Source organism: Oxyura jamaicensis, chromosome 19, assembly GCF_011077185.1.
Source record: "Oxyura jamaicensis isolate SHBP4307 breed ruddy duck chromosome 19, BPBGC_Ojam_1.0, whole genome shotgun sequence".
Classification (NCBI taxonomy): domain Eukaryota; kingdom Metazoa; phylum Chordata; class Aves; order Anseriformes; family Anatidae; genus Oxyura; species Oxyura jamaicensis.
The window spans coordinates 5558782-5570626 of NC_048911.1; the positions used below are offsets into that span (position 1 = coordinate 5558782).

Here is an 11845-nt window from a genome sequence, read left to right on the forward strand (position 1 = left end):
GCTACCCTGAAGTTGGGGCTGTGCCCTAGAGTAGGCCTGAAGGTGGCAGCTTGCTGTAGAGCTGACAGAGGGATTCTTTCATCCCCCCTCATCACAGCCAGCTGCCTGACTTGAACGAGCAACCTTCTTAAAAACAAAACTTGCATGAAGAGCATGCTCAAATGGTGGTGGCTTTATCAGTGGCACCACTACTAAGAGGCTTTGCATGCGTGGAGGTGAAATACTTTAAACTTCCATGTGCAATCAACATGGTAGAAAGTATCCTTTTTTTTTTACCCCTCCTTTTTGAAAGGAAAAGCATCTGCTCAGTGGGTGCAGCAGGCCTGGCATGTGGCGTGCTGGCACAGGGAAGTGCGTCCCTTCCCTCCCGGAAACACTTCCCCGAGCCTGGAGCACTTCTGGGTCAAAGCCTTTTGGTTCCGCTGCCGACTCACTTTTCTTTTTGCACTGCTCCCACGGAGATGCGCCTCACGCTTGTGGCTTGCTGCTGCGTGTTGGGCTGCAGCCAAGCCCTGCTTGGTGAGTTAGGGAGCTTGTGCTGCTCTTGTTTGTCCGCCTGCCTTGTGGATCCTTGCAGGGATGGTTTGAAATCACTTCACTGCACAGGTTCCCTTTCTTCAAATGCAGCAAAGGATTGCTTTAAGGGATTTGCTGATTTGGCCTGACTGAAGCTGTTGATTTCCCAAGAGAAATGCTGAAAATGAGACCTTAAAATATAGCTTATTTAAATATATATATGTGCTAATCGTAGTCAGTTACTATGTTGCACCATATCTCCTGTATATAAAGCAACTTCTTGGCAATTAAAGTATGCTGTCCTGTGCATTCATATTTACAAGTTAATGTTCTTGTACTGAATTACTTCACTTTTTTAGCATATGAAAAAGATGAAAGCATGGTGCAGCTGCCTGGTGGGACATTTCAGATGGGATCCAGTTCCCCAGAGAACAGAAATGAAGAAGGGCCTGTCAGGGAGGTGACCGTGAAGCCATTTGCTATTGACAAATATCCCGTCACAAACAGGGATTTCAGGTAAGACAAAGTTTTGGATCTCTTTAGTCTGTGGGGAGCTGCCAGCAGGACGTGGCTCTTGGTGCTGGGTCTTCTGGGGTCTGGAAGCTTTTTCTGGGGTCTGGAGGGTAATGTTTACACACTCCTAGCAGTTCCATTAGCACAAAAAATAGGTCTGTCAGTAACAAATCACTATTACACATGCAAGCTGAAGGATCTTACCCCTGTAGCTTGCAAATGTAATGTGCTTTGTTGTTATTACTAATAGGGCTGTGCTATTTCAGATTTCGGGTTGCTATAGGTTCAGTTTCCCTTTGTAAAATACTGGATCACTCCTCCGTGTACTTTATAGATGTTCTTGTGCAAAGCACTGGTGAATGTACTGGGGGAAATGCCTTTACTTGCCTGGCTGAGACCTTGTTGGTTAAGAGCTATCGTTTCCAGACACCAGCAGCTGCCCAGCAGCATACAGCAAAAGTCTGTTCTTAGGTGATGGAGAAATGAATGGGACAGAGACAAGGGGAGGTTATTCAGCAGCACATAACATTTGTTGGATTTGGGGGGCATATAACTAATAGCAGCTGCAGCTTTTAATGGCAGGGATTTTTGATTGGTGCAGTTGCATTTTGCCACAGAGCAGGGTGCAATAGAACTTTACTTACATAATGTTAAACCTAACCATCAGTCCCATGAAGGGATTGAGATCAGACCATTTAAATCCTTACCTGTCAAACCCATCAGAGCTGTGCCAGCGAGGAGCTGGGACTCCCTGCAGATCCGGGTGTCTCTAGCTCTTGTACGTTTGCATTGCTCTGGCCTTGTTGTATGTGCAGCTCGTGGTATTTGCTGGTGTGAGTCTTGACCTCTTACCCAGATGCCTGAGCATGTTGTGTTTATGCCAGGGAGTTTGTTAGAGAAAAGAAATTCAAAACAGAAGCAGAAGCATTTGGCTGGAGCTTTGTCTTTGAGGATTTCGTATCGGAAGAGATGAAAAAAAAAGTCACCCAAAAACTGGAGGTAAATCTGCATCCCACCTGGAATTTGAGAGGTTTCAGCAGGTGGGTGATGCCCCTGGGGATGACTCAGTGATGATAATGGAGGTGATGGTTCTGCTCACATTACTGTCTGACCTCCTTGTTGTAAGCACAAAACCCATGAGGGCAGAACCTTGCTGATTGCAGTATGTATTGCTTTTCTGCTGAGTAACAGCTACCGCCCAGCCTGGCCTTCCTCAAGGCTTCTTTTCCTTAGCCTGGGCTTGTTTTGCTTTTGAAACTGAACAGCAGGATTGAGCCTGGATTGGTTTAAGGCCTCTTCTGTTTACATCCTCCCCAAATGCTGCCAGACTTGGCTCTCTAGATCTTCCAGTGAGCAGGGAGAGAGCAAAGTATGTTTGAAATGAGTTTATTAATTAAATCCTAAACCAGAAAAAATAAATGCCATGGACTTCTTGATTTGTTTTTACTTTTAAAAGCAGATTCTCTACTCTGTTGAAAAGCAATATTAAAATGCCTGTGATAACCTGGATCAAACCACAGCATTTAACCATTTCCAGACTAACACATGCTCTTCTTTCCAACTAGTGCTGTAGAACAAGTTAAGTGTGCATGGTACTGGGGGGGGGTCACTGGTACAGCTTTAATCCGGTGTCATTTCTTTTTCTAGTCTGCCCCTTGGTGGCTGCCGATTGAGAAGGCTTTCTGGCGACAGGTGAGCAAAAATCAGGCACGGTGAGTCCTCTCCCTGCTGGGGCAGAGCCAAGCTCTGCTGGGAGCATGCACATCTTTGTGTATGCTGAGCCTTTCTGACTGAACAGGGGGGTAAAAAAACACATCTGGTTCCTTTGTACAGGTTTCCCACCCTGGTCTGGTCTGTCTTCTATTTCTTTTTGTTGTTGTTGTTGAAAAATGTTTAAATCATGTAAGATCTGCTCAATGCAATGCTTCCCAGCCTGCAGGTCCTGGCTCCAGCATCAAGGACAGGCTGGACCACCCGGTGCTGCATGTGAGCTGGAATGATGCACGGGCGTTCTGTGAGTGGAAGGGGAAGAGGCTCCCTGCTGAGGAAGAGTGGGAGTTTGCCGCACGGGGAGGACTGGAGCGTACGTAGGACAGGCTGGGACCTTTTCCCAAACCCACATCAAGTCATCAAGCAATTTTTGTTTTACCAGATCCACGAAGGCTTGGGCCTCTCAATACAGAGATGTTTTCAGAGGTTAATCTAGGGGGCTGAATGACTTTTTTCAGCCTGGGACTGGAATAAGTAGTGGCTTAAGAGGACAGTCACAAAATCCTGGTTAAAAATGGGCGATCCAGCACTGGGCTGACTCGTGGGGTAACTGGTCTCTTCTTCCTTGACAGAAAGGCTGTATCCCTGGGGAAACAAGTTTCAGCCAAACCGTACAAACCTGTGGCAGGTAAGATGCTACAAATCATCCCATCTCAGCTGAGCTCTTTTGATGGCGTTTATCTTGAATGCAGTGTATGTGTAGCTGTCAGAGCATGCTCCTGGGAAGCAATACAGACCTACCTGCAAGGTCCTGAAGATCAGCTCCTGAGGGGTACTCTGAAATATTGTTAGAGGGAACAGACTCAGCCTAATTTCCCTGGGAAGCTGGGACTTCAGTTCTCCCCAAAAATCATACATCAGTTTTTTTGAAAAGCATGTTGCTGTTTTTTCCCTCAGGAGAACTTTAGATGAGTGACTTGCTCTCTTGGACACAAATGCCATGTAGAGTTAATTTGCAATGAAGAGTTATTTCCATTATTTGAGTGTAACAAGGTTTTGTTTTTAAAAACAATAAAAGCTTTTTTTTTCCTTCTTCTCTGCAGTCTCTTTGCTCAGCATGGTCTTTCTTCACACAGGGCGATTTCCCAAGGGTTGACACAGCTGAAGATGGTTATCACGGGGTGTCACCAGTGGCAGCATTCTCACCTCAGAACAACTATGGTATGGTGTTCATCCTGGTTGTGGTTTTGGGGTGATATCTGCTCCCTAACATCCATTTAGCGCTAAGTATAAAACCCCGTAGTTGTAGAAGTTTCAAATGTGAAATGGAATCACATCAGCATCTTGGTGGAATGAGTACAGTAAAAGCATTGAGGGTTGTTACCGCAGCTGGCTGATGTACACCTGCTGCACTTCAATGCACCAAACCATCCCTTGATCTTAGTAACAGTTATTTTGCACTGCTGTGTGATTTATCTGAAAATCCCAGGCACGCTGGAGGGCAGCAGATGCCATTCCCTCCTGCAGATGGAAAACGATGAGACATTTAAGATGAAAGGTTTGTTGGAGGTCTATCTGCAGTTAGTTAGCAATACAGTAATGAGATTCTCATTCTTAGTCTCACCACTAAACCACGTTTCCAGTGACACTTTAAATGTTGCATCCCTTTCCCATACACCAAAGTGCTTTTGCAGCCCCTGCAGATGTGCTCCCGTTATCCTCATGCAGAACCTCTTGTGTCTCAGGGCTCTACGATCTGCTGGGGAACACTTGGGAGTGGACTGCGTCAGAGTACCTGGCACCAGGACGCTCGAGGCAGCGTGCTCAGAAGATGCACGTCCTGAGAGGGGCCTCTTGGATTGACACTGCGGATGGGTCTGCAAATCACAAAGCTCGTGTTACCACCAGGTAGGTCTGTGCAGTGCCCGAGCACTGCTTCGCAATTTCTTCCTTGGTGGTGTAAGAAGGGGGCGTTATTTTAAAAGGTGGATGTCTGTTCCTACTTGTTTTTTCTGAGAAGCATTTAGGAGAACATACTGCAGATACTGCTAAAAATTTTACTGCTGTAACCACATTCCTATTGCTTCTCAAGTATTTTTTTATTTTCCATCAAGAATTTATAGTTAAATGTTTTCTAGAAATTACTCGGGTACGTTGAAGATGTTTGTAGTCTGTTACACAGGGTCACATTCAATGATTTAAGCATTAAACTATGACGGTTCCCTAACTCTGGATATCTTTTTTCCATCCAAGAATGGGGAACACACCAGACTCAGCGTCTGATAACCTCAGCTTCCGCTGCGCTGCTGACATCCCAGACCACACCGCTAAGAAAAGCAGGACCAAACCTGAACTCTGAAGAGGTCACTTGGAAAGACTGTAGACACTTTCTCCTGTGGAGATGAACAGTAATCCTCAACAGTCACTTTCATTAAACCCAGGCAGTTTTAAAAATGAAAAGTACTTTCAGCTAAAACTCATTTCTGAACAGGAATGTCTGGGCACTGAGCAGTTAGTGGGAATGACAGGCAGGGTGTTCTCTCTAACATCTTCTTGGTGTGGACATCACAGCTCTCCTTTTAGCGTGTGTTTCAGACAAGCAGAGGGATGTACATATGTGACCCCAATGCACTGGGCTGGCTCAGAGCTGCTCTGATTCCAGCCCAGCACAGGCACTGCTGCTGTCTGCCTGCCCAGTGCTTGTTCCCTCCTTTGCCAGGTCCCTGCCAGCCACTGCAGAGGAGGCAGTGGGGACATGTCCCTGGCAGGGTGGTGCACATCAGTGCCTGTCTCCTTGGGAAATCCCAGCTCCGTACAGCCCTGAGCTTTCCCAGGCAAAGTGAGGCACCTTTACTGTCCCTTCGTGACAGAGCCACGTGTGTCTGTCCAAGTGCATGGATGACACAAGTCAGTAACCCAGCTTGGAAGTTACAGCCAGCACATGAGGGCTACAAATTTGCTGTGGGCTGCCTCTCCTCCAGCCCAATGGTGCAGGAGTCCTGGGCCCTGCTCATCCTGTGGGGTCCAGCACTGGGCTGCAGCTCTATTGGAGGTGGCTTCTCCAGAGTGGTCCCTTACAGTGATTGTGGAGGAAGCTCATACTGGGATATACCCCCAGGGCAAACCACAGGCTGTACAGCTGTTTGCACCTAACTTGAGGCCAGCAGTATTTTTAAGAAAAAGTACAAGAAATCACCGGTGGGTTTTGAAACGTTTTATTTGCCTTAACTCTGAGCAAACCCATCAGCTTATGCAGCAGAGATGCTGCGATCAAAACAGCTCTTCCTCCGCTGCCAGGGTCAGCAAGACGGCCTTGCAGGTGTTCTCGAAGAGAGCGGCTCTGTTCTGCGCCTCCCCCTTCTTCACCCAGTGCCGGTAGGTCCTGAAGGCGCAAGCATCGATCAGCTTGCGGACGGGCTTCAGAGCGTACGGGTCCCGCACCACCAGCTCCCGTGTCACCGCCTTGACCATTCGGTACTGGTAGTAAATGCGGACGGATGCCAGGACGGTCAGGCAGATCACCTGCAGCACAAGGGGGACAGGTGAATTCCTGATCGGGTCCCACCCAGGGACTGGACTGGGGCTAACGTGCCCCACATTGCTGCTATTGCACAGGGGAGTCAGGAGGGAGCCCAGCTCCTGCACCGTTATTTAGTTCCACGCAAGTGGTATGAGCTTTCTCCAGCTGTGATTTTAACATCAAAACCATGTCAGCCCTGCACATTTCATGTAATGCCATTTTGGCTACCTTTTGCACTGCCCTAATATTTATCCTAACATAGTAACATAGTCCTAATAATTAGCTATAGGAGAGGGGAAAGGATTGCTCTGTTTTATCACTCTGCATCATTTGATGCATCTGTGTGAAGTCAGATTCACTGATTTCCCCTTGAAAGTAATTTTTTTTTTTTGAGGCAGGTTTTTCTCTCTTTTTATTTTCTCTCTTTTTATTTACCCCTCCCTCTGTGAAAAAGCCCTTAGGAGGTACCAGAAAGTGAAACACTGCTCAGAGAAGCATCTCCAACCTGGCTGCTGTGTCCTGCCAAAGCCTTGGTCCACCAGCCTCGTTGAATGCCCAGTTTCTCCCGCCTTAGCTAGGAAGTCCAGCCCACCGCTCACCTCCCGGGCTCTGGCTCTGGGTTGTTGGATGCCCTCGTTCCTAGGTGCACCAGCAGCAACCTCACCTTGAATTTCCGGAAGGGGCTGAAGTGCCGAACCTCTTCCACGTCGTACTGCTGGAAGAAGGGGTGTGCCAGTGCCTCGCTGGCCGTGTACCGCTGCCGGGGGTCCACCACAAGGAACCGGGAGATCTGCGGGAAGGCATGGGATCGACTCGGGGTGTCCCAGGCACCTGCTCCCCCCCAGGTTTTCCTGTCCTTGAGCACCCACCAGGTCCTTGACGGTGTCAGAGCGGTCGTCCCACTCTGGGGAGCCGAACTGGTAGTCCCCGTTCATGATCATCCGCAGCATCAGCATCTGCTTGCGGTGCCAGAAGGGAGGCGAGCCGGCCAGCAGGGTGTACATGATCACCCCGGTGCTCCACCTGCGGGGACACAGGGGGACACACCAGCCCCAGCAGCACTCATGGGGTGCCCAGCTGGATCTGCACCCCAAGGGTGACTCCATGCCTCCCCTCAGCCAGGGGTTAATGGGGTGGAAGTGGCCCGGGCAGCCTGGAAAACCAGGAGGAAACTGCTCTGCTTGGTTCTGATGAGGGGGCTGAGCTCGCTGCTGGGGCTCGTTAGCCCTAACGAGTCACAGGGAGCAGCAGGTCTTTGAGTCATGCAGATGGTGGTGGTGTGGGGCTGCTCTCCTGGTGCTGCAGGAAGAAGCTGAGCTGGAGGCATGCACCTTACTTGGTGGTGTGCTTTTTGTTTTTTTAGGGCAGGGAGATGTGGGACCTGGAGGTGCCCAGGCAGTGGCACACAGTGTCCTGCCATGGGGTGTGTTGGAGGTAGCTAAGCTGAGAGGAGGCTGAAATGCCCCTGTGTGTCTCAAGGGGTTGGTTGCAGCTCTGACCGCTGCAGATCTGAGCCCAAAGGCAACAGAGCGTGTGGCAAAGCCCCTGCTGGGCTCCAGCAGCTCTGGGCTCTCCCCTGGGGACATGGGCACAGCTACTGCTCCCACAGCTCCCTGCTTGCCAGGCCAGCCCCTTGCAACCCCCTGTTTTTAGGTGCATCATTCAGCTCCTCACAAACCCTACAGCTGGTCCCCAGCCACTGACCAGCAAGGAGCAGCTCCTGCTGTGCCTTGAACTACAATCACTTTGGAAGCACCCCAGGGGCTGAGGGCAGGAGGGCAGGCATCTCACTCACATGTCCACTTCCTTCCCATAGCCCTGGTGCTCATCATCCATGGAGCACTGCAGGATTTCGGGGGCTAGGTAGCCGGGTGTGCCACAGATTTCTGCAAAACAGGGGCAGAGCATCCCCTTAGTGACCCACAGACAACAAGGGGTGTCTGGATCCGGGTGGGATCGTTGTAGTGATGGTGATGGCAGTAAGTGCATCTCGTGTGCACCTTGCTTGTGACTTTTCTTGGTGAATTACAATGAATTATAAAATGCGAGTGAGGAGAGCAATGGGCGTCCTGGTGGGAGGTGATGCCCGTTGTTGGATAACTGGCCCTTCGCAGGGTAGCATACGGGAAAAACTTTATGAATGCGGTGATGTGGGTCAACTGGACAACAGGAAGAAAAAGTGGAAAAATGGGATGGTTTTCCTAAGGGGCAACAATATCGTCATTGAAAAGAGTGAGCCCACTGGGGCTGGAGGGGCTCCACCAGCTTGCCATAGGCACCGTGTTAACTGGTGGCTGGGCCAGCCCAGCATCATGCCCGCCTCGCCATGTACCTACCTTTGAGCTTCTCGTTCTCACGCAGCTGGCAAGAGAAGCCGAAGTCCGTCAGCTTAATGTTCATGTCATCGTCCAGGAGGATGTTCTCCGGCTTCAGGTCGCGGTGGACGATGTTGATGGAGTGGAGGTACTGGATCACTTCCAGCAGCGCGCGCATGATCTTCCTGGGGATGGGTGACAGCACCTCTGATAGTCCCAACGCCCCTCAGCACCGTGCTCCCAGGGATGGGGACAGGGACCAAAGAGCTCAGCCCCATGCAAAAACCTCAACAGCCAGGTGTGGGGACACAGCCTGGGGGGGGGGTATTTTGCTATTTTGCTCGTGGGTGCTGCGCCCACTGCAGGGTTGTCCTTTGAACCTGTGCTCTGCTTTTGCAGCATGGTTTTCAGCCTTACCTGGTTTCCTTCTCGCTTAAGGTGACTTTCTCGGTGAGGTAGTCGAAGAGCTCCCCTCTCTTCATCCTGCGTATGGGAGGGAAAAAGAGACCCAAACTCCTGGGGAGGACTGCCTGGGGCTCGCTGCCCTGTAACAGCCCCAGGGCACCCGCTGGATGAAATGACAAGCTGACACATTAATAAAATAGGGTTAAAAAGGACTAGATGTTGTCACAAAATGCCAAGCAGGAGGAGGAAAGGTTGTTTCCAGAGCACACAGGACGAGGCAAGGCTCTCCCAGTGCCAGCTCACTCTGACATCCATTGCGCCTCCCCGCTGTCATACGTTGTGGCGCCACGCGAGCCCTGGTCCTGCTGGGCATATAAATAACCTGCAGAGACGCCTGAGGGCTCCCACCAAAGGTTACAGGGAAACCTGAGCTGCTGACAGAGGGGAAACGGGGGCAAGGCTGCAGTGAGCTGGCTCTTTTCTACCTGACATGAGCCCTGGTCGTGCCCCCGCTTTGCCCTGTCTGGGTCAGAAGGCGCTGGGGAGAGTTTAGGTTGCTGGCTGTTCACGGGGTGAAAACGAGGAGAAATGGGGGCAGCTGGGGCTCAGGGAGCAGGAGGTGCTGGGTGAGCGGGTACTTACAGGTCAAATACCAAGAAGAAGAAGGTGCTGGATTCGTAGCTGTCCTTCAGCTGGACTGCAATGAAAGACAGGGGCTGTGAGCATGGTGCAGCACGTTCCTTGCCGCATACCCCATGCATAACGTGTTCCTTTCTAATAATGGGCTAAAAATTGCTGATCTAATTGCTAGTTAAATTGATGAGGTGATATTTGTTAATGTTTGGAGTGGGAGAGCAGGAAGGAGATAGGGTGGCCTGGGAGCTGCTGGCACGTGTGCAAAGGTTGAGCAAAGGCTGCTTGGAGCAGGTGCCCTGTGTCCTGCGAGGACCACGGGGCTCATGGAGGTCTGAATTCTGGGGATTTCATCCCCAAACCCTTCCTGGGAACGCCCTGAAAAATAAATGAGTCAGAAAAACCTCTTCCCCAACACCCAGACCCCAACTCACTGACGTTGGGGTGGCCTGAGACTTTCCGGAGGATGTCGATCTCCTTGGCGGTGGCTTCCCGCAGCTCCTGCACCTCCTTGGGGGATATGTTGCCCGCCGTGATGTCGATGATCTTCACGGCATACTCCTGCCTCGTGGCTTTGTGAATGCACCGACGGACGACGCTGCTCACCCCCCTGCCAGGGACAGCACGGGAAAGACAGGGTGCTTTCTGTTCCCCGTTAGCACGCTGAGATGTTGCGGGGAGGTTAGGCTCAAATTGCTTTCTAACTACTAATTTTCAGGGGGATGGTGTGAGCATGGCCTGGGCTCTGACCACCCCAAGGCCGTGCTGCTGCTCCTGGGAAGGGTCCTGAGCTGGGGCAGGCTGCTTCTTCCTGCCCAGCCCAACTCTGTGGATGCACCACAGTGCTTTCCTTCCCAAACTCATCTCACTTTGTTATGCTGTCTTGGTGGGACAGATTTTGAGCTGATGGAAAACACTTCTTTGCTATTTTTAACCCCGTGATGCTAGGGGCTCTATTAGGATCAGATTCCTGTGGGACTCTGCTGCTATCAGGTACCGGAATGGGCAAAACAGCAATTTGCTAAAACCAAGCTTTACCTGCCCAAAACCTCCTTCGGCTCATATTTTTCATAAAACTCCTTGGACGAGCTCCAGTCGGGGAGGTCTTCCTCCTTCGTCATGGCTGGCTCCTGCCTGGTGCTCGCTCACGGGCAGGAAGGGGCTGCAAGGAGAAAAGAGCCATGTGCTGCCGGTGCACTGCAGCAGCATGCGAGCATGAGGTCCAAAGGTCCCCAGCAGCAGCATTCACCCAAAGAAAAAGAAAAAATATAAAAAACCACACCCCCACAACCCACAGACCCCACAAAGCCTTGAAATCTACCTCTTCTCCCACCCCCACTTCTCATAATTTCAAATACTTTTTTTTTTCCCTACCCCCAACCTCATTACTTCTGACATGATGCTGTCCAAAAGGCTGTGGCTGAGCAAAAGTAGGAAAAAAAAATGTTAAAAAGGGAAAGGACTGAGGAGAGGAGGTGGGTGATGAGGGCTGTTTGGGCAGGGTGGGGACTGCTGCGGGGTCAGCCGGGGCCAAGCTGCAGGGCAAGTAGTGCAGAGTAGCGTGAGCTTCCTTGGGTGCACGCGTACACCCAAAAACTCCTGAAAGGCGGCTCTCCTTTGGTTTTGGTGTTGTTTTTTTGTGTCCGTGCTGGAGGAGCAGCGATGTGGCAATATTTTGAGCTTTGGGATAGCAGCGTGGAAATTAACCAGTCATCCTGAGCCCTGATTTTCACCGGTTTCTCTTTGTAAGCACCGGGAGGGAACGGGACGTCCTCAGCTCGTTCCTGCTTTTTGTGAATGCTGGCAGGGAAAGCAGCTGCGATACAGCAGCAAAGCTTGGGCTGAGCGGTTACGGCCGGGCCCCGAGGCTTCCAGCTCTGGCACCGTGGGCTCTCCCTTGCCCTTCGCTCCGAGCCAAGCTGGCGGTACGGCAGTGGGGCTGCTGGCAGGCTGGCTCCCATCTCAGGGCAGTTTAAATCCCGTTCCTGAAGCGTGTCCGTCCTGACCCGATTATCAGGGTTGACGCTGTCCGGTCACTGGGCCTCCTGTCAAGGGGGGGGGGGGGGGGGGGGGGTGGCGGGTATCTAAGAGAGCCTTAATGAAAATTAATGGAATACATAAACCTATCAATGGCCCTAAATGGAATTTATAAAGCTCAGCAACGCCACCACGACTTATAAACGCGAGGCGCAGCGACAGGGCCCTGTATGAAGGAAAGGGGGGGGGGGGGGGG

General features: G+C 51.0%; 2 protein-coding genes across 2 annotated transcripts in view; one reads left to right on the plus strand and one right to left on the minus strand.

Moving 5' to 3' along the window:
* Window positions 1–423: 423 nt before the first annotated feature.
* SUMF2 (sulfatase modifying factor 2) lies at window positions 424–5219 on the plus strand. The gene is made up of 9 exons (XM_035343234.1): window positions 424–519; window positions 876–1032; window positions 1914–2028; window positions 2677–2721; window positions 2962–3112; window positions 3372–3427; window positions 3876–3960; window positions 4485–4647; window positions 4993–5219. Exons 1-9 carry the CDS (start codon window positions 462–464, stop codon window positions 5096–5098), a joined length of 936 nt encoding a protein of 311 aa, XP_035199125.1. The 5' UTR covers window positions 424–461; the 3' UTR covers window positions 5099–5219.
* A 719-nt stretch (window positions 5220–5938) lies between these two features.
* PHKG1 (phosphorylase kinase catalytic subunit gamma 1) overlaps window positions 5939–11845 on the minus strand; it is a 6369-nt gene continuing 462 nt past the window's right edge. The window contains exons 2-10 of the mRNA XM_035343233.1: window positions 10651–10774; window positions 10047–10222; window positions 9622–9676; window positions 8992–9057; window positions 8596–8759; window positions 8055–8145; window positions 7129–7282; window positions 6924–7049; window positions 5939–6261 (exon numbers count right to left, since the gene is read on the minus strand). Coding sequence (XP_035199124.1) covers window positions 6010–6261; window positions 6924–7049; window positions 7129–7282; window positions 8055–8145; window positions 8596–8759; window positions 8992–9057; window positions 9622–9676; window positions 10047–10222; window positions 10651–10733 — 1167 coding nt within the window. The 5' untranslated portion in view covers window positions 10734–10774 and the 3' untranslated portion in view covers window positions 5939–6009. The remainder of the gene's footprint in view (window positions 6262–6923; window positions 7050–7128; window positions 7283–8054; window positions 8146–8595; window positions 8760–8991; window positions 9058–9621; window positions 9677–10046; window positions 10223–10650; window positions 10775–11845) is intronic.